The following is a 23,023-nucleotide window of genomic DNA, read 5'->3' as shown; positions in this document are numbered from 1 at the left end:
CTGGAGGCCGGGCACCGGCTGCCCCGAGCCCCCGCCGCGCCCCGCCCCCCGGGCCCCGCGCGCGCGCGCCGCCGCCGCCGCCCCCCGCGCCGCGCCCGCCGTGGTTCGCTCCGCACCCCCGGGCCCGCGCGGTGCCGCGGCCCAGCCCACTTCCGGCGCCGGCCGGGCCCTATATCCGGTGTCCGCCCGCCCTCGGCTCTGCCGCCGCCGCCGCCGCCGCGATGCTGTCCCGGTCCCGCTGCGTGTCCCGGGCCTTCAGCCGCTCGCTCTCGGCTTTCCAGAAGGTACGACCCGGCCGCGCCTGGCCCCGCGGCGTGGGCGAAGCCGGCCGGGGGCCGCACGGGTGGCCGGGGAGGGCAGGGGCGAGGCGCGCTGGCCAGGCCGAGCACCAAGGGCACCGGGACGCGGAGGCCGCGGGTTGGGCCGTCCCGGGCTGCCGTGGCCCCCACGGGGCTCTGCAGAGCTCGCCGGCGCGCCGTGCCCCCGCGGCCCCGCTCCCCGAGCCCCGCACCCCGACTGTCCACTCCGGGACGCGGCACTCGGTGGAGGAGGAGGAGAAGGCGCCGCTGAGCCCCCCCCCCCACCCCCAAGGGGCCCGGCCCCCTCTCGGCGCTGAGTCAGTGGGTGGCAGCCCCGTGGGGAAGCGGAGATGGCCCGGCCGGCCAGTGCCATGGGGCCAGAGCGCCCCGGCCGGGCCGGCCACCTTCGCGGCGGCACCTGTCACCGGTCCCGGGAGCCCGGCAGCCCCCTAGCCTCTCCCCTCGTACCCGCGCGGGTGACGTCGATCATGTCTGCTTTCTCAACAGGGGAACTGCCCTCTAGGGAGACGTTCCCTGCCCGGTAAGTGCTGCCCTTGCGGTCACCGAAAAGCCCCCCCACCCAGCCCCTCCTCCCCTCCGGGGCCCCGCACCGCGCGTGGTCCAGCTAGAGACAAAGTGTCAAAGTGAAGAGCCGCGGGCGGGTACTCGGTTACTGAGTTGCGCTTGCCTTGCCCGCGGTGCTGGGCGCCTGCTGGGGACACGGCGGTGGAGCAAGTCTCAGTCCCCGAGCTGCTGACAGCCTTAAGCCCAGCAGCGCTCAGAGTCGCAGGTGAGGGCGGACAAGAGAGGGGTGGGGGGCGGACAGCAGCGGCCTCCTGGACCGGGGGAACCTTAGGGCTGTGACCCAGAAGGTGCCATGCGGGCTGCTAGCCCCTGGGGAGAGCCGGAGGAAAGGGCATGGTCCGGCCACAGTCCCGAGGAAGGCAAGGACTTGGCAGGGTTTGGGAACTGGAAAAAAGGTGATTTGGCCCGAGCATTTTTGGTTGAGGAAGAGAGTTGCTTGAGAGAGGAGTTGGTCATGGAGGCAGTTGCCAAGAGCTGAGATTTGACCCCAGTCATTCTTCCAGGGCTCGCATAAATATTTGTCGAGTGAGTCGATCTTGATGTGGGTTTTCCGTGTGCCAGGCGTTATTCCGAGTGCTTTCTGTGCAGTTTTCAGGTGAAGACGCATGAAGCGGGTTTTCTCCTCTTTAACAAGTGCCTGACCCGGGGCTAAGAGAGGTCAAGGTCATTCAGCTAACTAGAGTCAGCCTGCTACTCATCCTGCGCCACGGATAATTTAGTGAGTTCTTATGCATGCCGGCCCAGTGCTTGGTGGCAGAGCTGCAGCTGGTCTGTCTGTGCCCTCGAGGATCATCTTCGGAGACAGCAGCCATTTATGCATACATGAGGCCAGTAATTATGCCGTGGTTGCCCCGACCGGAAGTGCAGGCTGTAATGAGAAGGGTGGGGGTTATGTAGACCAGCTGGGGAATGCCATAAAAGCTCCCCTGCCCCAGGAAGGAACTCGCCCTCTCCCAACCCCCAATGGTGCTCTCATCCAAACCAGGACCTCCCAAAATAGAGGTTACTGAGCTATCTCCCTGGCCCCCGACATGCTGTTTTAAAGCAAGTCTTGAATAATAACCTAGAAGTTGGCCCAGACAACAATATTGCAGGCAAGAGAGCACTGCTTGCTCTTAAGGTTCCCAGGCAGGAAGGGGCTTGGAAACGGAAAGGCTGCCCACCTGGGTGGACCCACAGAGCTCGAGGGAATGTGTACAGTTTTTGGACTAATTTCTAAAGAGTCGGGGGAGCATATAGACATCTAGTCCAGGGCTAACTCAGTAATCAAAGTTTTTATTTTATCATTATTATTATTATTATTTTAAATTGGGAATCCGAAACAAATCAGTAAACATTTTCTCTGCTGTCGAGAGACTGGCAGGACAGAGGGATGATCCTTTCGAGTGGGGTTTGCAGTGAGGGCCCGGGGCTTTAACCTTGCGCGATTCACTTCAGCTGGGCCCTACCTCTGTTCGGAATAGGAAACGGCAGGTGGGAGTTCGACTTCAGGGAGCTGTGAGACACGAAAAACCAAAATGAGGTCATTATGTGAATGCTTTTTATAAACTCAGAAGCTCTGCATGGGTGAAAATGGCTGTGGGATGAACCCCGGGTCGGACGCGGCATTACAGCAGGCTGTGTGTGCTCCTGGCCGAGGGGTGTCGCAGAGACATTGGCTGGGCCAGGAGGGGACTCGCTGAGACCTCGGGGTGTTTGGGAGAAGGTGAAAACAAGAGCGCAGTCGGCCGTTGAGGTCTCTTTGGAGCCTGTAGCTCAGAAAGTTCTCCACTGATCTAGAAACAAGGGCCTAGACCCTTGAAAGAATGTGTAGGTGAGATAGCGGGAGTCATTAGTTACTGGTGGGGGGGAGAGGACAGTTATCTGTGATGACCACTGTTAGTGGGGGTAGAAAGGACCTTCCCCCCCTCCTGAGTGATGGGGGCAAAGACAATGAGCTAAGTGTGTGTGTGTGGGCGGGGGGGGGGGGGAGCATAATGATGGTACTCTTAGTCCCAGAGACCCTGCAGGTGGAGGCTAAGGAGCCCTAACTTTGCTATTAGGGTGTGGGCAATGGGACTGTAGGCCAGTGCATTGACGTAACCAGGGAACCCAACCTAGACCCCCCCCCCCACCCCGCCACCCCTTCAGAGTAGGCCACGTGCAGGCACAGGATAAGCCTTCACGCGCCTTCATGCTGCAGTTGTGCTTGAAGATTGGGGGATAGACAATCTATGATGAAAACTTTAGGGATGGTAGAAGATTATGCATTTTTGAGGTAAATAAACATGAAAAAATGGCTTCCGGCTGTGCCCTCGGAATTCTCCCCCTTTTCACCGCACGCCTCTCCCTGTCAAGCCCACGTGGGCGTTGTGTCTGCCACTGTAACTGCTTTGGAAAGGTCTGAGGAGCAGGACTGTGTGCTCACGAGTACCCTGTCGGGGTGGTCTGTCCTGCCCAGCCTCCCGAGTTAGGGGGATGCACAGACTTCATTCCCGTTCCCAGCAGGCATCGCGTGTAAGAGTCATTGGTTAAGAGTTGTTTTGTTTCTTGCAGGGGTCTCCTTATGTCAGGGACCAAGTTACCCTGACAGCAGGAAGATTGTGTAAGTATCATGGGGAGCACAGATGTGTTGCCATGGGGTATTTAAGGCACCAGTTCTGCGTTTGGCCCTCTGATTTCTTCTCTGAAAGAGAGAAGCCTAGGGAATGAAATGGTTCTGTCAAGTCCCTAGACCGACCCTTGATGGTCATTTATTATGTGCAAGGACCCTAGAGCTTCAGCCCGTGTCAAGTGCTGAGCCAGGTGTTTAGCGTATAACGGAGGCGATCTTGGAGCCCTCTTTCTCTGGGAATGGGCTTAGAAGTGTGCTTCTGACTAATCTGGTTGGATGCTAGTGCAGCTGAAAGGCAGAGGTTCCATGGGCTGTAGAGGACCCAAGGACTCTTGAGCATCCTCTTGGCAGCATAGTTACTGGTTTGAGGAGCAATAAAAGCAGACTGAGCCGGAGTTGGGTCATGGGGCTCTGACTAGTGGCGAGGGAGCGGTGTCCTGCACACAGCCACCTTGGGAGAAAAGCCTCCCACCAATGTTTTGGAGTCACTTCTGCTTGTTACTTAATTGCTGCTATTTTGCATTCCAAAGTATCTTCTGGGTGGTGGTAAAAGGATGCTCTCTAGTAACCTGTTAGTCTCTCAGCCTACTACTTTCTCTTCCTGGAGAACCTTTAAAATGAAGGGTCCACAAATTAGCTCCTTCCTGATGTGTTTTGAGAGCTCTTCCTTCCTTCCTTCCTTCCTTCCTTCCTTCCTTCCTTCCTTCCTTCCGCCCTCCCTCCCTCCCTTCCTCCCTCTCTCCCTCCCTCCCTTCCTCCCTCTCTCCCTCCCTCCCTTCCTGAAGTCTTTAAACTGTGTTTCTTTTGATCTAGTAATTCTGTTGCTAGGGATCTATATTGAAAAACTCCCGGTATACCCAGGTGAATATCATAATGGCAAAGCATGGGTAGATGGGTTGAGTTATGCCCTGTTAACACGCTCATGCAACAGTTGCTGGAAAGGAAAGTTAGAAAGTGATAGCTTCTGCTGGGGGACAGATATAATTCCATTATGGTTCCCCCACCCTTTCAAATGTTCTGTAGTGAACATTTAATGACTTTCATAATCTGAAAGTTTTTAGTGGTACAGAGTGTGCTGCTTATCTGCAATTCAGATGAAAATTAAAGCAACTATATATTGCTGTGCATCAAATATAGCGTACTGAAGTAAAGTCTTGGAAACAGCACCTAAACTTTAAGGGGTGAGATCACACTTTAAGGCATCTCTCTACTTAGAGTATGTTTTTCTGGAAATAAGTTTCTCTTTTTATTCTTAGTCTCAGTTTTGCTTGGTGGTGCTCAGGGCTTACTCCTGACTGCGCTTGGGAGTCACTCCTGGCAGTGCAGTGCGTGGGGGACCAAACGGGATGCCAGGAATCAACCCCGGCTCGGCTGCGTGCAAGGCAAACGCCCTCCCCACTGTTACTGCTCTGGTCTGACCCTCTATATTTTAAAAATCTTGGATGGTAAAACTTGCTTTTTTTTTTTTTTTTTTGTGGTTTGGGGGTACTTATGGCTCAGGGGACCGTGTTATGCCAGGGATTGAGCCAGCCTCCCCAGAGACAGAACTTGTTCTCCAGCTGTTGAGCTCTCTCCTTCTGGCCCTTTAAGAGGTTTTTCCGCATGGTTTAAAAGTAAAAGCGAATCTCCAGGAGTAGTCTTTGTCCTCGAGTGCCACTGGACTTTTTTCTGCCCAGGCAGCCAGTGCTCCGTATTCCTGGGTGTCTTCACGGCAGCCTCTATCCCTGCTCCTCACCTGCTCACTCTTGTCAGGGCCTTGAACTTACAGACCTGATGCAGAACACTTTGTGTGCCAGGATTTTAAGAAACTAAACAAAAAGGCCTTTTTTTTGGGGGGGGGGGGTTAAAGCCGTACTTGGCGGTGTTCCTGGTCTCCTCCAGAGCCCTTGTGGTGCCCCCCACAGGCAGAGCTGTCCCCAGCTGTGCCCCTTTTTGTTTTGTTTGTTTGGGGGGGGGGGTGGGGGTGTTGGGCCATACTCGCCTGTGCTCAGAGCTCACTCCTGGCTCCGAGATCACGCCTGGTGGTGCTCAGGTGACCATATGTGGTGTCCAGGGTTGAACCCAGTTTGCCACATGCGAGGCACATGCCCTGCCTGCTGTACTGTCGTTCAGGCCTCGTTTCATATTTTTAAATTGCACTTCACATCCCCCCCTCCATAAGCACACCTTGCTTCTACATAGAACTCACAGAGTTTGGCATGATAAAAGGGAAAAAAATCCTATCAGATGACAGCTTAAGTCTGTTTTATTATTATAAAGATATGGGTTATCAAATAAAGTATTGAGTCCTGGGGTGCGGAAAGTGAATCCCCCCCCGTCAATCCAAATCACTCCCCAAAGTCTAGCCTTTCATGCCTGCAGCTCCCACACTCCAGAGAACCACTTCTGGGTTGGGAGCTGGTGATCCTGGGGCCAGCGTCCTGTCAGTGCATCCCTGGTCTTCACGCGTCCTTTGTCCGGGTCCAGATTGGACGAGGAGCTGCTCCCGAGGCGAGTAAACAGACGAGGAGACAGTAAATAAAGTGTCTGGGTGAGAGGTTTTTGGCACACAGCACCTTGTTTTACTAGCACGCAACACCTGGTTTTACCAAGTAGTTTTCCAAGTTGATTCTTTCATCTTGCTTATCAGATCTACATCTCATCCCCTGAACAGAAATTCCTCTGTGGCACAGTGGCATGTACCTCAAGGGCAGACAGTTTAATACTCAGATTTAATTACCAAGAAGCCCTGTTTGAAAAGCTGAGTCCTTTTTGGATATGCAAAAAAGGGATTAAGGTCCTTATTCCTGCCCTTGCCCCTCCCCCCCAAAAAAAATTCCAACCAAATACCAGACTGTCGTGAGAGCTGACACACTGAGCACAGGGTTCTTGACCCACATAAGGAACTCAGTGCTTTGGCACCATGTCCTCCAGGCTCTGCCCCATACCTGCCAGCTGGCTCTCGGCAGAGGGCCCCGCACATCCATACATGCTTTGAGAGACGTTCCCTTGCAGGGAACCCTTAACAGGCACCTCTGGTCGAGAGTCCCTTGTTTAACGGGATGCTGACTACTCCTAGTGCTTATGTTGACCGAGATGGGAGTGGCTCGCTGGCTAACGGAGCTTCCTTTTTGTTTTGTAGCTTCAACAACAGTGTCTGCAATGTTCGTTTCTTCAGAACAACAGCTGTGTGCAGTAAGTAGCCGCCTTCAGACCCCTGCCTGCTGAGCTGTGGATTCACCTGTTAACACTGTTAACTAAAGTTTAGCTAACGTGGTGGGGAGGACAGAGACTCGACCACTCACGGTTTTTCTTCTGTGCTCTCTTCCTAGAGGATGATGTGATTACGGTCAAAACCCCTGCGTTTGCAGAATCCGTCACAGAGGGCGATGTCAGGTGGGAGAAAGGTGAGATTTAACGCGCCCTCCCTTCAGACGTTAGAAAGTACCTTACAGGAAAGTGCCCCGAGCCCCACGGTAGAGGAGCCTGCGACCCCCTGGACCCCGGACAACAGGGATCTCATGGGGCGTTTGGGGCTGGGCTGCCTGTTGCCTGGTCCTGCAGTGGCAGAAAGGCTCTCGTCCCCGCCACGGCTGCTCTGATGGAGAAAGAATTACAGAGGGAGGCGGAGCCATGCCAGCAGCTCCGGCAGGGCTTGAGGCACAGCTCACAGAAAAGAGCCTCGCGACGGAGGGGCTCGCCCTGCTGGACGGGTCCATTCTGGTCCTCGAACTGCTGCGTCCCGTGTCGGTCCAACAGGACCTGGGGGAAGATGCTGGACGTTGTCATGGCTGGAATGACGGGACGAGAAGCCCAGCCCCTGTACCCAGAATGGCAGTCAGCAGCGAAGAGACCAGCAGCAGCTCCAGGAGGGCCTGGCCTCATGGGGAGAGGGCGGGCAGGCGGGCGGGCGGGCGGGAGGCAGCTCTCGGGTCTGTCTGGTAGCTAATAAAAGGCCAGAACAAAACAAAAGTGCAAAGGGATCTCGTAAGTTGTTTGCCAGAAGGAAGTCGGTGCTTCTTGAACGAGCCCCTGCTAACTCACAGCCTCTGTCCCTTTCAGCTGTTGGAGACTCGGTGGCAGAAGATGAAGTGGTTTGTGAGATTGAAACTGACAAGGTACGCTCCTCCCGTGCTACTTCCAGTTGTTCATGGTCTTCCCGTGGTTTCTTTGTGAAAGAACCAGCGACTGGGGCCAGAGCAATAGTACAGCGGGGAGGGCGTTTGCTTTGCACAACCCGGGTTCAATCCCACCATCCCATATGGTCCCCCAAGCACCACCAGGAGTGATCCCTGAGTGCAGAGCTAGGAATAACCCCTGAGCATCGCCGGATGTGACCTAAAAGCTCCTCCTCAACCTACCACCAAAAAAGAAAGAACCAGGGACTTGGGGGGTGGGGGGGTGGTGTGTGTGTGTGTGTGTGTGTGTGTGTGTGTGTGTGTGTGTGTGTGTGAAGATGGGGGTGTGAGTGTGTTTCAAGACGGGGTTGTGTGTGTGGGTGTGTTTTCCAAGACCTTCTTGGCAAACTTAAGGTCCATTATTGATCTTCATCCACTGATTCTGCCTTTCATATCACTTACAAAGTCATTGCAATAGCTTATGAGTAAATAGAACATGCTTTGTAAGTTAAATTTTACATAGTTCTACGTGTGTACTTGAGCAGCTTTGTTTTGTGGCAGGGACAGAGTGGGGGTGCTCATGAGATGTTTCCACTTTATTTTTTTTAATTTAGGTATTGTGGGGCTGGAGTGATAGCACATCGGGTAGGGCGTTTGCCTTGCACGCGGCCGACCCAGGTTCGATTCCCAGCATCCCATATGGTTCCCTGAGCACTGCCAGGGGTAATTCCTGAGTGAAGAGCCAGGAGTAGCCCCTGTGTATCGCCAGGTGTTACTCAAAAAAAAGCAAATAAATAAATAAATAAATAAATAAATTTAGGTATTGTTTGGAAACAGTAATTGCATATTCCTCTAACATTCCTGAGAAAGAATGAAAGGGTTACTCTTCATAATAAGCATCTTAGCTATCACTTAGTTTGAAAGTGTGGTTTTGGTGTTTTTTATTCAGAGTGTTGGGTGTCTGTAACTCTTGTGACTCATTTGTGCTTCTGTATAATCTCCTAATGCTGAGTAAAATGTGGACTCTCACTCCTTCGTTCTTGCTTTCCTAGACGTCTGTGCAGGTTCCATCACCAGCCAATGGCGTGATTGAAGCTCTGCTGGTTCCCGACGGGGGGAAAGTAGAAGGAGGCACCCCTCTCTTCACACTCAGGAAAACTGGCGGTAAAGGTCTCCCCTCTGGGGCTGAGCACGTGGCGTTGATGCCTTCACTCCTCAGCCCACTTGGCTGTCCAGCGGCCCTTGTTGAAAAACTAGGAGGGGTGATATTTCTGTAGTGTGGAGTTTCCATGCGAAGTTCTAGCAGAAGGGAATTACATAAACCTCACAATTAACTGTTCTTTTTTTGATGGTGTTTTTTCTGTTTTTTCTTTTTTTTTTTTTTTTTTTGCTTTTTGGGTCACACCCAGCGATGCCCAGGGGTTACTCCTGGCTCTGCACGCAGGAATCACGTGCTGTGCTATCGCTCCGACCCCCTTGACGGTGTTTTTTATGCTGAACCTTCTATTAAAGATAAAATAGAAATGAAGATGATGATTCCCCCTCCCCAACCTTGGCACTATTGTTGAAAATAATATAAATGTACAGTTCCGTGGGCTGGAGAGATAGCATAGCGGGTAGGGTGCTTGCCTTGCACACAGCCAACCTAGGTTTGATCCCCAGCATCCCGTATGGTTCCTGAATACCACCAGCTGGGAATGATTCTGAGTGTGGAGTGGGGAGTTAACCCCTGATCATCACCAGGTGTGGCCCAAAAACAAAGGGAAAAAGTCCCCCAAACCAACTGTACAACCCTCCTCCCCCATGGGATTCTGATCTGTTCCATCTGGTGTTAAGTTCTGGTTATCTGGCAGGTTACTGTTTGCAGTGCTGTGCGCAGCTCCGCTCCACCGCAGGGCTCAGAGCCTCAGTTCTGGAGTGAGGAGCGGCAGAGTTTCATGCGGTGTATTATGGACATTCAGTGTAGTCTTTTCACATTTAGTTTCTTTCAATATTCCTGATGTGTCACTTATGAGAAAATGAGATAGAGGAATTGGAATTAGACCCTCACGTTGAATATTAAAGATAAAAAAATTTTTTTTTAATTGTTAAATGCTGAAACTGCTGAAGTGTTCCTCATTGTTAAGATAGTTCAGCAGCGTGGGGGATGGAGGATAGCACAGCAGGTTTGGTCTCCAGCACCGCACACGGCCCTCCGCCCCGCCAGGAGTGATCCCTGAGCACTGCTCTCCCCTCTCCCTTCCCGCCCCCTCCCCCCAGTAATAGACTGCTTTAGCAGGAAGACCGGAGAGAGAATACGTTGGATAGGGTACTTGCCTTGCGTGTGCCCGTCCTTGGTTCAATCCCCAGCACTGTGTGTGGTCCCCAGAATCGGGAGTAGGCCGTGAGCACAGCCAGGTGTGGTCCAAAACAGATGGTAGGTTGCCTCACTGAAGTTGATCAGGGAGTAAAGACTAAGGTTTGGGTATAAGATTAATTCAGGTTGAAGAGAATTCTAATAATTCCTTAAAAAAATTATTATCCTAGGGACCAGAGCGATAGTACAGTGGGAAAAGCATTTGCCTTGCACGTGGCCAACCCGGGTTTGATCCCCGGCATCTCATGGTCCCCCGAGCACTGCCAGGGTTGATCCTGAGTGCAGAGACACAGGAGTAACCCCCGAGCATGCTGGGAGGGGCCAAAAGGCAAGAAAAAAGAAAAATTCTAAAATATAAAGCCAGATGTGTTCATCACACAGGTAAAATTAAGCATCTAATTTTTAAGATATGGTCTTATTACTTGACCACCTTATTGATTTTTTTCTTTTCTGTGCTTTTTGGGTCACATCGGCGATGCTCAGGGGTTACTCCTGGCTGGGGATCGAACCCGGTGGGCCTCGAGCAAGGCAGATGCCCTACCTGCTGTACTCTGGCGCTCCGACCCCACATCTCATTGATTTTTTTTTCCCCCCTTTTTGGGTCACACCCAGCGTTGCACAGGGGTTACTCCTGTCTCATGCACTCAGGAATTTCTCCTGGCAGTGCTCAGGGGACAATATGGGATGCTGGGAATCAAAACCAGGTCAGCCGAGTGCAAGGCAAATGCCCTACCCGCTGTGCTATTGCTCCAGACCCAGTCCCTGATTCTTTAAGCAGCTTTTATTCTTTCATAGATGAGTATTCTTATATGTGGGCTGTTAAAAAAAAAAAAGAGGAGGAGGAGTCCAACTCCTATATTCTCATAGCTAGAAATGTGTGCCAGTATCTGAGAGGACTTGCTTTCCTCCTGCTTGGAAGTTCAGGTTGCCAGTAGGGACTTTGGAAGTACTTGCTGAGTTTGACGGCTGATGCATGTTCGTGAACTCACGCAGGCAGCTGAGTCGAGCTAATCTGATGGAGGCCGTCTCGAGGCTCCCGTTGCCCCGTATTGCCAAGCGTGTCTCTTGGTACCGTGCACGCCGTGGTGCGTTCCCTGTCAGCGTTGATTAGTTTGTTACTTGGCTGGAGATGGAGCTGCCGTCGCTGCCTCTGGCTTAGTACCTGTACTTGGGTCACTTTCCATTCCAGGCTGTGCCGATCGCGTTGATTTTCCCTGTTTTCCAGCTGCTCCTGCTAAGGCCAAGCCAGCGGAAGCTCCTGCAGCCCCCAAAGCCGAGCCCCCGCCCACGGCAGCGCCCCCGCCCCCACCCCCGGCCGCAGCCATCCCCACCCAGATGCCACCTGTGCCCTCGCCCTCACAGCCGCCTGTCAGCAAACCAGGTAAGCTACTCCCGGCCATGTGTGTCTGTCCAGGGGAAGAATGCGTCGGCTCAGGGCGGGCTCGCGGGCAGCCTGGGCCCGCGCCTGCCGTGGGGAGCTGTGCCCAGATCTTCCACCGAGGGTGGGCATGATGCACTCCCACCCTCACCCTCAGGGGTGGTGCGGGATGGGGGCGGGGGCCTGGGCAGGAAAACGGTGATCTGACCTGGTTTTCTGTTCTGAAGGGTGGGCCAGGCATTGACCATCCGGCCTCAGAAATGCTGGGCACCCCCTCGAGCGCCCGGGCTCTCTTCCCCAGTCCCCGGGCTTCTCATTTACAGATGCAGCTGCGCCTTCTCTTCTCCTTTGTAGTGTCTGCAGTGAAGCCCTCTGCCGCCCCTGCCGTCGCGGACCTGGGAATTGGCAAAGGTGTCCGTTCTGAACACCGGGTAAGCCTCTGAGCACCACTTCCAGAAAGGCAGAGGGCAGGGCTGAGGTGGTGGGGGGGGAGGGGGTGCTGGTTCTGATTGTGCATGATTGGCAGTGCGTCTGCTTGGCCTTGCCCGGGAAGCTGAGCCGAGGAGGTGTCTCTTGGGTGCAAGGCCAGAGGCTGGGTCTCTGGCAGTTTCTCCCTTTAGGCTTTGTTCCCACCGCAGTGCCTGGGGGCACGGCAGTGGCGGGAACAGTAGCTCCGGGAGCTGCCCCCACCCTGCCACCCGAGCTTGCCCTTCCAGAAGCAGTTTCCGGAGCTCTGCTCCCAGACTTCCGGGATACTCTGCTGGGGGCTGCCAGTAGCAGGGACAGATTTAAAACCTCAAGGAAGTAGGTGGGGGGGGGGGGTTCCCCTAACGGGGACTACTTCCTCAAAGTACTGCAGCCTCAACAGCCTCCCGCCTGTGAATTTCCACTTCCCACGTAGCAGTTCCCACGCAAGTCTCTGACATTGCTGGAAATTGCCCTTTCTGTTAGGGTCCTTGGGTGGGCTTAGCTGTACACCACATCTATCAGTTGATTTTGTATTTTATTTTCTGGTCACGCCTGGCAATACTTAGGGGTCACTCCTGGCTCTGCACTCAGGAATTACTTCTGGTGTGTGTGGGCACCATAGGGGATGCTGGGGATTGAACCTGGGTCAGCTATGTGCAAGCAAGCGCCCTGCCCGCTGTACTGTCACTCAGGACCCTGATTTTGGCCTTTAAATTAGACCATTTCCCGGCCCTTTGTTCTTGGTCCCACTTGAGGTGTACTGAAGTTGAGAAGCTTTTGTCTCCTCCTCCTCAGAGCAAGGTGACCCTGCAGTCTTTCTTAAAATTTTCCCCTGTTTTGGGGGCCACACTCAATGGTGCTCAGAAATTCCTCCTAGCTCTGCACTCAGGAATCACTCCTAACCAGGTTTGTGGGATGCCCAGGATCGAACCTGGGTCTCCGGCAAGGCAAACGCCCGGCAAATGTTGCAGTAACATTCCGGCCCCAGATCCTGTAGGCCGGGGTGAGCTGAGGGCTCCATCTGGCTCACTGGGCAGTGCCTGATGGGGAGACCTCACATGCCAACCCCACTCATCTTTTCCAGGAGAAAATGAACAGGATGCGACAGCGCATCGCTCAGCGGCTGAAGGAGGCCCAGAATACCTGTGCAATGCTGACTACCTTCAATGAGATTGACATGAGGTGAGCGCCCGAGTCCTCTTCTGTCCTGGGGCCTTCTCCTTGGGGCACACTTGTCCGGCCCCTACCTAGTACCGATAACAAGACCAGCATTCACAGGGAAGTCACCTCCTTGCATTGCTCCGCACGGTCGGACCCACTGGTCTCTTTCTCTGCTTGACTTTCCAAGTACTGGGCCTGTCTCAGTCTGCGTGGTAGAAACGGCCTTTCAGGCCTGGGTGCTGTGATTTCTGGTGAACAAGGCTGTTAGTGTGTTGTAAACATGGAGCACTGAGTAGTGTTGAGGCCCCAGGAAGAGAAATGTGAACCGGTCACCAGCCCCAGACTGGGTCCAGCCCTTGGGCCGGAGCCAACCCTGGGAGCTTACGGTGCCCAGCCCTGGGAGGGCTTCTCGGCGCGAGGGCACAGACTCCTGTCTTTCACCTTTCTCCGCTCTGGCAGTGCAGTGGGAAGCTCTTCGTGTGTTTAAGTAATGAAGCCACAGGACAGGAATCTAAGGGCCTGATTCACTATCTACCTCCTCCTCTAGACTCATCTCTTTTCAAGAGGGAACATAAGGTAGCTGAGTTTGGCAGACACTCTTGTGAGGGGTTAAGAATCCCCGCTCTCGGGGCTGGAGTGATAGCACAGCGGGTAAGGCGTTTGCCTTGCACGCGGCCGACCCGGGTTCGATTCCCAGCATCCCATATGGTCCCCCGAGGACGGCCAGGGGTAATTCCCGAGTGCAGAGCCAGGAGTGACCCCTGAGCATCGCTGGGTGTGACCCAAAAAGCAAAAAAAAAAAAAAAGCCCCACTCTCCCAGGATTTACTGTCTGGTTTGGAAAACCACGAAGTAAAATGTAGCCCAGTCAGTATCTGAAGGGCACCACGTGAAGTGCAGGCGAGATGGAGAGCATGCGCTTTTGAGGTGAGGGAGGTTTGGAACAGGAACGATTTCCTGCAGGGAGACTGGCTGTAGGCACATGGACACAGGCAGCGTGAAGGAGAAAGAAACTGGCAGTGGGCTTGCGACAGTGGCAGGGCAGGAAGCTCCCGAATGTGCCGGGGAAATCATCCTTGAGAGGATTCACTGTATCACTGTCATCCTGTTGTTCATCGATTTACTTGAGCGGGCGCCAGTAACGTCCCCATTCATCCCAGCCCCGAGATTTTAGCAGCCTCCTTACTTGTTTTTCCCAACGATTGGAAGCTCTTTTCAGGGTCAGGGGAATGAGACCTGTTATTGTTACTGTATTTGGCATGTCGAATACACCACGGGGAGCTTGCCAGGCTCTTCCGTTTGAGAGAATTATGTACAGGAAGGAGCACTGTCAGATCCAGAATTTTCGATGCTTTCAACATTGGGATAAGTTTATATGTCAGCCAGGAGGTGAATCTTCAGATAGTCTCTGTTGCCTTTTGTCCTAAGCGTTGAAGTCTGCTAATTTAAAAATGTTGTCATTTGCATTTTTTTTTTGGGAAACTTTTTTGTTCCGAGAGAGTCTGCCTTTCCTTAGGGCAGTTGGCTCTCCTCCTGAAAGTCCGCAAGGCCTCCCGACAGAAAGGCGTGGTTTAGGGAGAGAGTGGTGGCGCTGCTCCAAGGAGGACTCCAGCCTGTTGCACCAGCTGCCGTCGCGGCTCCTGTGATGCTTCCTGAAAAGACGGGTGTCACTTAAGCCCGCCTTCTCCGCTCCTCTCTGCGGACCGAAGGAAGGAGCTCGACTAATGAGTCTCGGAGGTTGCAGCTTAAGTTTCAGCGCATTAGGGACCAAAGTGTACGCAAATTGAATTGCACTTAGAAATTCTACCCAATTCCCTAAGACCAAACATGTAAATATTTGTGGCCTTGAAAGATGCTGTTGGCCCAGCAGCTTTGACTGCAGGGTAAGTGCAGTGCCTGCCCTTTCAGCAGCTAATCACCGCGTCTCGGGACCACAGCCCGGGGTCTTGGGGTAGTCAGCAATCTGGTTTAGATCGAGTGCCCTTTGGCTCTTGTGCTGATCAGCTAACCCTTGGGGGGCCTTTCTGAGACCTTCTTCTGTCCCCTGCCATCCCAGCCTGTGCCCTCCTAGGGCTGAGCTTTGAAATAGAAACTACTTAACGACCAGACAATGGCATTTGGGCTGGTTTGAGAGCAGAGATGCTTATCACGTCCCTTTCCCTCTTCTGCAGCTCTTGTGTCTTGGGAACCAGTAATGTCTTTAGGGTGGTAATCCTAGCACTTAATAAGGTTAGACTCAGGAAAACAAACATTTTTAAACCCAATCAGTCCTCCTAGGAAAACTTCCTTTTTCAAAAAAACAAAAGGTCCAAAGTGGGGAGTTAAAGTCATGCCATCTTATCTTTCGAACTAATGTCAAATTAGGCCATTATAGGGAGAAAGAGAGAACTGAGCACTGGGCCGAAGATAAAATTAAATTTAATCTCACCGTGGGTTCTGGGTTCCCAGAAACCGTGAGGTTTCTACAGCAAAATGCTGGGAAAGCCTTTTCTCGCAGAGCCCGGCAGTGCTCGCGCGGTGAGTTCTTGGAAGCCGGTCCTGAGGGGCGAGGGCTGTGCCCTTCATAGAGGCGCCTCCTCAGTGGTCTCTTTTCTCTCCACACCGAGGAAGTCGTGGACATTCGCCCCGCCCTGAGGCCACAGCTGTGTGTCCTGGCCGTGTGCGTGGTGCCCGGCGCAGACTCACTCCTGCCCCCCGAGTGGCCTTCGGGCAGGGAGAGCCACGCACGGAGATTGGGCCCGAGCGGTGCTGGGTTTCTCTGCCTGCATCAGTTAGGCGAGAGGCGTGTTCTAGGGAGTCACAATGAGGTGAATTTTGTTGTTGTTCTTTTTTGAGAGCCTAACAAGAAAACTGAAGTGCTTTTATTGTGTGGGCTATTCCTATGCTTAAAACCCTTCTTCTCCACCGTAGATGGCTCCTGAGTTGAGCACCGCTAACAGCCACTCGCGTGTCTCGGGCAAGCGCGTCAGGGGTGCTCTGGGCCACGTGCTGATTGAGCGGCTGAGGCCCTCCGAGGGCCCTCTCAGCACAGAGGGGTCCTGCAGCAGGCTCGCGGCACCTTGCAGGCACTTGGGCCCTGGTTCCGGGACTCAGGTCCTGTAAAGGAACAAGGTTCTTGTGCTGGACAAGGTTCTGGTGTACTGTTTCAAAACTTGAACTTGGGTCAATGGTCCAGAGCAAGAGGGGGGAAAAAACGCTTACTCAGCTGTGTACGCGGCATCAGGACGCGGCCGGGTGGTGGTGAGTTTGTTTGGGAACGTGTCTCTGCAGTAACATCCAGGAGATGAGGGCGCGGCACAAGGACGGCTTTCTGAAGAAGCATAACCTCAAGCTCGGCTTCATGTCGGCGTTCGTGAAGGCCTCGGCCTATGCCTTGCAGGAGCAGCCTGTCGTGAATGCCGGTGAGCGCCTGGCCATCCCCTGGCCTGTGGGGTCCGGGGGCAGTGGGCACCGAGGTCTGCTCTCGCACACAGATGCAGAGGGTGGGGGAGTCTGCTGCCCCAAGGACTCGACTCTCCTCCCGGCACCACTGCTTTCTCCCCACCCGCTGCTTAGCACCGTCTCTTCCCAGTGCCTCCCCCTGCACCGGCGTGAGTCTGCCCGGCCTGGGCGGGAGCACCTTCTCACGGGTCTGCTAACCTCAGAGCTGGACTCACGCCCTTGGCAGGGCTCCTGGTGACCTTTGGTTTCCGGTCTCTGGTTATGGGGGCTTGGGCTTGGCCCCCTCCCATGGACTTGGTGCTGTTTCCCTTGGTGCTTTTTCTTCCCTTTGTTGTTGTTGTTGTTTTGGGGCCACACCCACTGTGCTCAGGGCTGACTCCTGGCGGGCTCAGGAGGTCCTACGGGGTGCCCGGGATCAACCCCCTGGGCCCAGGGCATGTAAGGCAAGTGCCACACCCACTATACTGTCTCTCCAGCCCTGGTTTCCCTTCCAGAGCTTTTTGGGGACGGTGGCTTTTTATCCTTTTTTCCATTATTTTTGTGCCTAGCTAGGATTGAACCCAAAGCCTCACTTACTGCAGGAACGCATCCTACCAATGAGCTGCCTGCTCCCTTGGGTTTCTATTTTTGTGTGTTTAGGGGCCACGCCCAGCGGTGTTCAGAGCTTACTCCTGCCTCTGTGCTCTGGGATCACTCCGGGCGGGGCTCGGGACCATGTGGGGTGCTGGGGATTGAACCCAGACTAGCCACGTGCAAGGCGAGTGTCCTTCCCGCTGTCCTATCACTCTGGCCCCTGGTTTCTCTTTTTCTTTTGTTTTCATTTTATGTCCTTTTACTCTTTAGTTTTCCTTTTATTCCCATGTCATTGAAATGTTGGTCAGCTTTTATTGTTGAGTTGTGAAGGAGTTCCTTTCCTGCAGGGCACAGAAGGGACAGGCACACCCTTGTAACCTGCCTCGGTGCCGTGGCCCTTTGTTTCCCCTAGAGTGACTTGCTCGTGGTCCTTCCAGGACTTTCTCAGCTCTCCTCTCTGGGCCCCTTCCCGGAGCCCCTCCCCTGCTCCCCACAAACAGGCCTGGAGGAGAGTCCAGCGTCCCCCTGGGTCAGCCACACGGCCTTCTCGGGGAGACGCCAAGCCTGTGTTTTCTCATGAGCACTGCACCTCAGTTTCCCCTGTGCCTTGCAGGCCACTTTGCTGCTCCTGAGTCTCCTGACAAAAGGGTTCCGCTTCCTTAGTGGGTGCCTGAGCTGATTCGTATGCCTTGTTTGAAGCGCTTCTCCTTTTACTTTGTCAAAAATTTTGGGCCACACCTGGAGGTGTTCAGGGCTTACTCCTGGCTCTACTCTGAGGTCACTCCTGATGTTGTTAGGAGAGACCGTATAGGGTGCCGAGGATGGCACCCCCTAAGCCGTGTGCAGGGCAAGGGCCCTACGCACTGTGCCTACTGCCTCACGCTCCTCTTACCTAGCCGTCAGCTCCGGGAGGGCTGGAGGGTCCCGAGTGACCTCGTGTTTTCTTTCTCCTAGTGATTGACGATGCAACCAAAGAGGTGGTGTACAGGGATTATATTGACATCAGCGTCGCAGTGGCCACCCCCCGGGTATGTTGGGGCTGGAGTGGGGAGCCCGGTTCTCACACTCCCACCGTTCTCCCGCGGGAAGATGGGAACCGTTTCTGTGTTTCTTCGTAGAAGGAAAGAAGAAAAAGCCGACCGTGCTTCGGCCACGTTCTTCATAGCGCGTCTTAGAATTTGTTGATCACGTTGGCTGGTGCTGATTTTCTGGGGAGGGGAGAGCCAAGGGAGTTGTAGCTGCAAGGACACAGTTGGGGGCCAGGGATGTGGCCCAGCGGTAGAGTGCTTGTCTTGCATGTGTGAAGCCCCGAGTTCGATCCCTGGCACCACAGGGGTGAGAAAAGGGGTGGGCACTATTGACCTGAACGTGAACGCGGCCTCCGCTCTCTTCAGGGTCTGGTGGTTCCTGTCATCAGGAATGTGGAAGGTATGAATTACGCCGACATCGAGCGAACCATCAATGAGCTGGGAGAGAAGGTAAAGCACAGAGCAGCTGCGTGTTCTGGCGGGCGGGCAGGCCGGGGGCTGGGGGGGCAGGGGCAGTGTTTGGGGGGTGGCGCCCACGGGGCTGCAGGCAGAACCCAGGCTCCCGAGCTCCTTTTCCCTCCCACCCTCCTTGACCCCGTGCATTGCCCCTGCTGGCCGGTGGGGCACTAGCCACGCTTGTCCCTCAGATGCCCTCCCGCCGGGACTTTGGGCTGCTGCCCCCAGCAAGGAGGCTGCTGGATGAAGTCCGTTGGCCTGTCCTTGTATCTCAGTGGTGAAATCTTGTGCTTTAGGCCCGGAAGAACGAACTCGCCATCGAAGACATGGATGGAGGCACTTTTACCATCAGCAACGGCGGCGTTTTTGGCTCGCTTTTCGGGACACCCATTATCAACCCCCCGCAGTCCGCCATCCTGGGCATGCACGGCATCTTTGACAGGCCGGTGGCCGTGGGAGGCAAGGTAGGTGGGCTGGTGGTGCCCTCCTGGGAGGTGCGTGAAGTCCAACACGGATGCGCTGTGTGAGGGCTGGCTTCCGGCTCCCAGTTCACGCGTACTTCGGAATTCCCGGGCTTACTGGTTTACCATCCCCGTTTCAATATCCAAGTCACTCAGCTCCCCATCTAGGAAATGTGTGGGTGTTTTGGGTTAGTTTTTTGGTTTTGAGGGCTCAGCGATGCTCAGGGGTTTCTCCTGGCTTTGTACTGGGGTATCACTCCTGGCGGTGCTCAGGAAACTAGATGAGATGCCGGGGGTAGAACCCAGGTTGGCCACATGCAAGGCAAGTACCTTACTATCACTCCAGCCCCCAAAATGTGCCGTATTTTTTAAGGGAACAAAGTGCTCTCTTCAGTGTTGCTCGCTTTGGCAAACTCTGATTTAACGCCCAAGCTGTTGACTCCCAGATCGTGTGCCCAGCAACATTGTAAGGGATCTTGTTGATGGATTCAGCTTAGCCTACCGATTGGAAGGCGAGACTGCATCTTACCGGAGGCACATTCAGCTTGGAGAACCTCTGAGCACAGAATGCTGATGCTGCTCTTTGGGCCCATCACCAGCCTTCACTCTCTAGAGCTCCAGAAAGCGGGAGGGAATACAGTTGGTTCCTCCGGACTTCACTCTCTAGAGCTCCAGAAAGTGGGAGGGAATACAGTTGGTCCCTCCGGACTTCACTCTCTAGAGCTCCAGAAAGCGGGAGGGAATACAGTTGGTCCCTCCGGACTTCACTCTCTAGAGCTCCAGAAAGCGGGACTGCAGCTGGTCCCAGGGCTGTCGTCAGAACAGGCAGAGTCGGGTGTGAGCTGCCACATACTGTGATGAAGTGCAGGGGTTCTCTGGGGCCTGGCGCTGCCCCCGGAAGATGCAGGTGGGGAGACCGTCTCTGAGATTCCTATATTTAGAGCATTTCTAGGAGTGCCTGGGGCTGGCACTGCAGTGCAGCGCGCTTGCTTTGGGTGCGTGAGGCCCTGGGTTGAATTTCTGGCACCGCCAAATAGAGTATTGCAGGTTCTCTTTTGTTTTTTGAGGCCACACCAGCCAGTGCTCAGGGATTACTCCTGGCTCTGCTTCCAGGGATCACTCTAGGCTGGGCTAGGGGGACCACATGGGGCGCTGGGGATCGAACCCAGTCAGCTGTGTGCAAGGCAAGTGCCTTAACCTCTGTGCTGTTTATTGCTTCAGGGGTGTAGGATTTTTCTAGGTGCTAACTCCTTCATGAATCTAAGAAGTGGTTACGTACCCAGCTTGCATACAATTTCAGAGGATTTGTGGACCCCCAGGATTAAAAAAAAAAAACTTAAACATTTAGGGGTTTGGGATAACCCCAGCTTGATCCTTAGTACCTCATACATTCCTTGATCCGTGAGAGATCCTTGAGTGCAGAGCCAAGAGTAAACCCTGAGTACCACTGTGTGGCCTCAAAACAAAAATTATGTTTTGTTATTTGGGGAGGGTTTGGGATCATACCTGGCAGCTCTGGGAACCCGGGGTGCCAGAGGTCAAACTGTGGTGTGCAGCATTTAAGGCAAGCACCTTCCTCCCTTTCTCCTATACCATTTCTCTGACCCACAAACCATTTAAAAATGTTGACAATGGGGCCGGGAGATGAGGCAGCAGCTCGGGTGTGTCCTGGCGTTTTCAAGCCCACTTCCAGCCCGGCAGGACCCTGGCCCTGCAGGCCCTGGCAGCATTACATCCGTGGGCCCCAGCAGGAGTGACACATGGCCCAGTTGGCTGAGCGTCTCCAGGAGTGGCCCTGGGACCCCTGGAGCTGCTTGGGATACCCCGTCAAAAAACATCTCAGTGTGAAAGGAGAAATTGCAGGGCTGGAGAGAGCTCAGTGTGCTGGAGAATGTGCCTTGCGTGTAGCATGTCTGAGATCAGACCCGGCACCGGGTGACTTCCCCAAGCAAGGACTGACCCCCTGAGAACCACCGTTGCTCCCCAACCAAGGAAGGGGGAAAGAACCGCAGACAGCCAGATTGTTTCTATTTAATTTTTGTTTGTTTTGGAATCACACCCAGCAGTGCTCAGGGTTGAACTCCTGGCCCTGCTTTCAGGGATCACTCCTGGAGAGCTCAGAGGACCAGATGAGGTAGCAGGGATTGAACCTGGGTTGGCCGTACGCAAGGCAAATGGCCTCTACCCACTGTGCTGCAGTGCTGGGCCCTGGATTGCTTTTCTTTTCTTGTTTTTTTTTTTTTTTTTTTTTTTGCTTTTTAGGCTACCCTGGGCAATGCTCAGGGGTTACTTCTGGCTCATGCACTCAGGAATTATTCCTGGCAGTACTTGGGGGACCATATGGGATGCTGGGAATCGAACCGGGGTTGGCCACGTGCAAGGCAAACGCCCTACCCGCTGTGCTGTTGCTCCAGCCCCCTGGTTTTCTTAATTCAGCTTTGTTTCTGAGTTGGGGGACCTGAGGCTGAGTGCAGTGATGACTTGGTCTTTGGAAGTACAGGGCAAGTCAGGCGCAGTGGTTGTGGGGAGCACGCTCTGTCTGCCCCAGCGGGGTCCCCTCTGCCCTGCTCCCGACTGACCGTGTCCTCTCCTCTTCAGGTGGAGGTTCGGCCCATGATGTATGTGGCGCTGACCTACGACCACCGGCTGATAGACGGCAGAGAGGCTGTGACTTTCCTCCGCAAAATCAAGGCAGCAGTGGAGGACCCCAGAGTGCTCCTACTGGACCTCTAGGCAGAGCCCCATGCCCCAGACATCACCACGCAGGAACTGAAACCCTCTTCTCCCTGTCCCCCCACAGTCCCGGGTCAGCCCCATGGCAGACCGGTACATGCTGCTGGCCTCAGGCGAGGCGGCCAGGCCCTGCTCGGGCAGCCGGCCCACAGCCCTCTTCTGGGTGTTCCTGTGAGGCTCCCTCTCTCCCTCCATCCCTCTCTCTCTCTCTCCCCCATCCCTCCCTGCGCCGTCTTCCCCCGCCCCCTTCTCCCCTAGGCCGAGGGAGAGAGCCTCTGGGTGCCCCTTCATAGTCCTGCCTTTCTTCGCTCGCCCATGCAGAGAGTCGCTTCTCCCCGTGCCGGTATTACTATGGAAACCACCAGGGACCATGTGCTACGTGTCTTTTGAAAGTCTGTTTTCTAGAGACCCCGGGGGGCAGGGGGTGCTGTGCTTCCCAGCTCTGAGCAGCCTGTCTCCTGGCTGTGCACGTGGTCCCCGGACTCCACGCAGGTTGGAGGTGTGGACCCCGGGCCCAAGGGTGCTGCTGTGCTCCTTGAAACGCACCGTCATCCTCAGTCTCATTGGCTTCACGATGCCTCTTCTACCTCTTCCGGGAAGCACAGGCCGGGGGCCGTGGGTGCGGGTGGAGCGGGCATGGCTGAGCGGGGAGAAGCCGGAGTACCCTACACCGACGACGCGCCTCGCGCCCTCTGTCACCGTCACACACACTCTCAGGCTGTGGGAACCCCGGGGCACCCTGTCCTCCTCTCGAGCGGATTCGAGGACAGTATGGCGCGGGACACGAGCTGGTTTTGGCCAAGGGACGGATTGAGGGACCGGGGTGCAGGGAGTTTCCCGCCCGGTCGCCTCAGCTTGGTGTGAGTGGGGAAGGAAGGAAGGAGGGAAGGGGCAGTTCTGCTCATCCTGCACTTGGGCGTGAACGAGCGGAGCTGTAGCACTTACTCTGCAGGTAGGGCCGGGGGAAAGTGGCCCGCCACGGGGGCTGGCCAGCGTCCGCACGGAGCCTCTGCCCGGTGCCTGGGCACGGCTGCTGGCATTCCTCGGAGCAGGTTAACACAGCCTGAATCCAGCTGCATCCCGGCAGAACAGGCTGGGCCCAGTGCCGAGACAGCCCGAGTCTCAAGGGATGGGGAGGAGGAGGAGGAAGGGAGGAGGGGAAGGAGTGAGCCCTCGGGAAGGGAAGGGAAGGGGGTGGGGGCCATACAGTGCCTGCAGCATCTACTCTGTCTTCACTATTCAGAACTTGTAACTAAGGTATTTAAAGAAACGGATTTTAAATGCAAATTAAAGGGCAAATGTTCTCAAACGGGGCTCCTGCTTCCATGTTCCTTGTAGGGGCTGAGGTCTCCACCCGCACAGCTGCTCGGCACCCTGCTTTTCTCCCATATAGTC

At 54.8% G+C, this 23,023-nt stretch overlaps 1 protein-coding gene across 1 annotated transcript; it reads left to right on the top strand.

Annotated features, from left to right (window-relative positions):
• The first annotated feature begins 162 nt into the window (after positions 1-162).
• On the top strand, positions 163-22,812 carry DLST (dihydrolipoamide S-succinyltransferase). The gene is made up of 15 exons (XM_055130465.1): positions 163-284; positions 807-840; positions 3,420-3,468; positions 6,599-6,651; positions 6,789-6,863; positions 7,519-7,574; positions 8,627-8,738; positions 11,156-11,311; positions 11,663-11,739; positions 12,861-12,958; positions 16,207-16,337; positions 17,905-17,978; positions 18,345-18,428; positions 18,731-18,898; positions 21,494-22,812. Exons 1-15 carry the CDS (start codon positions 222-224, stop codon positions 21,626-21,628), a joined length of 1,365 nt encoding a protein of 454 aa, XP_054986440.1. The 5' UTR covers positions 163-221; the 3' UTR covers positions 21,629-22,812.
• Positions 22,813-23,023: the final 211 nt, after the last annotated feature.

This window comes from Sorex araneus, chromosome 3 (genome assembly GCF_027595985.1).
Source record: "Sorex araneus isolate mSorAra2 chromosome 3, mSorAra2.pri, whole genome shotgun sequence".
NCBI lineage: Eukaryota > Metazoa > Chordata > Mammalia > Eulipotyphla > Soricidae > Sorex > Sorex araneus.
Note: the sequence above shows the minus strand (reverse complement) of the source record. Positions and strands in the feature narration are given on the sequence as shown.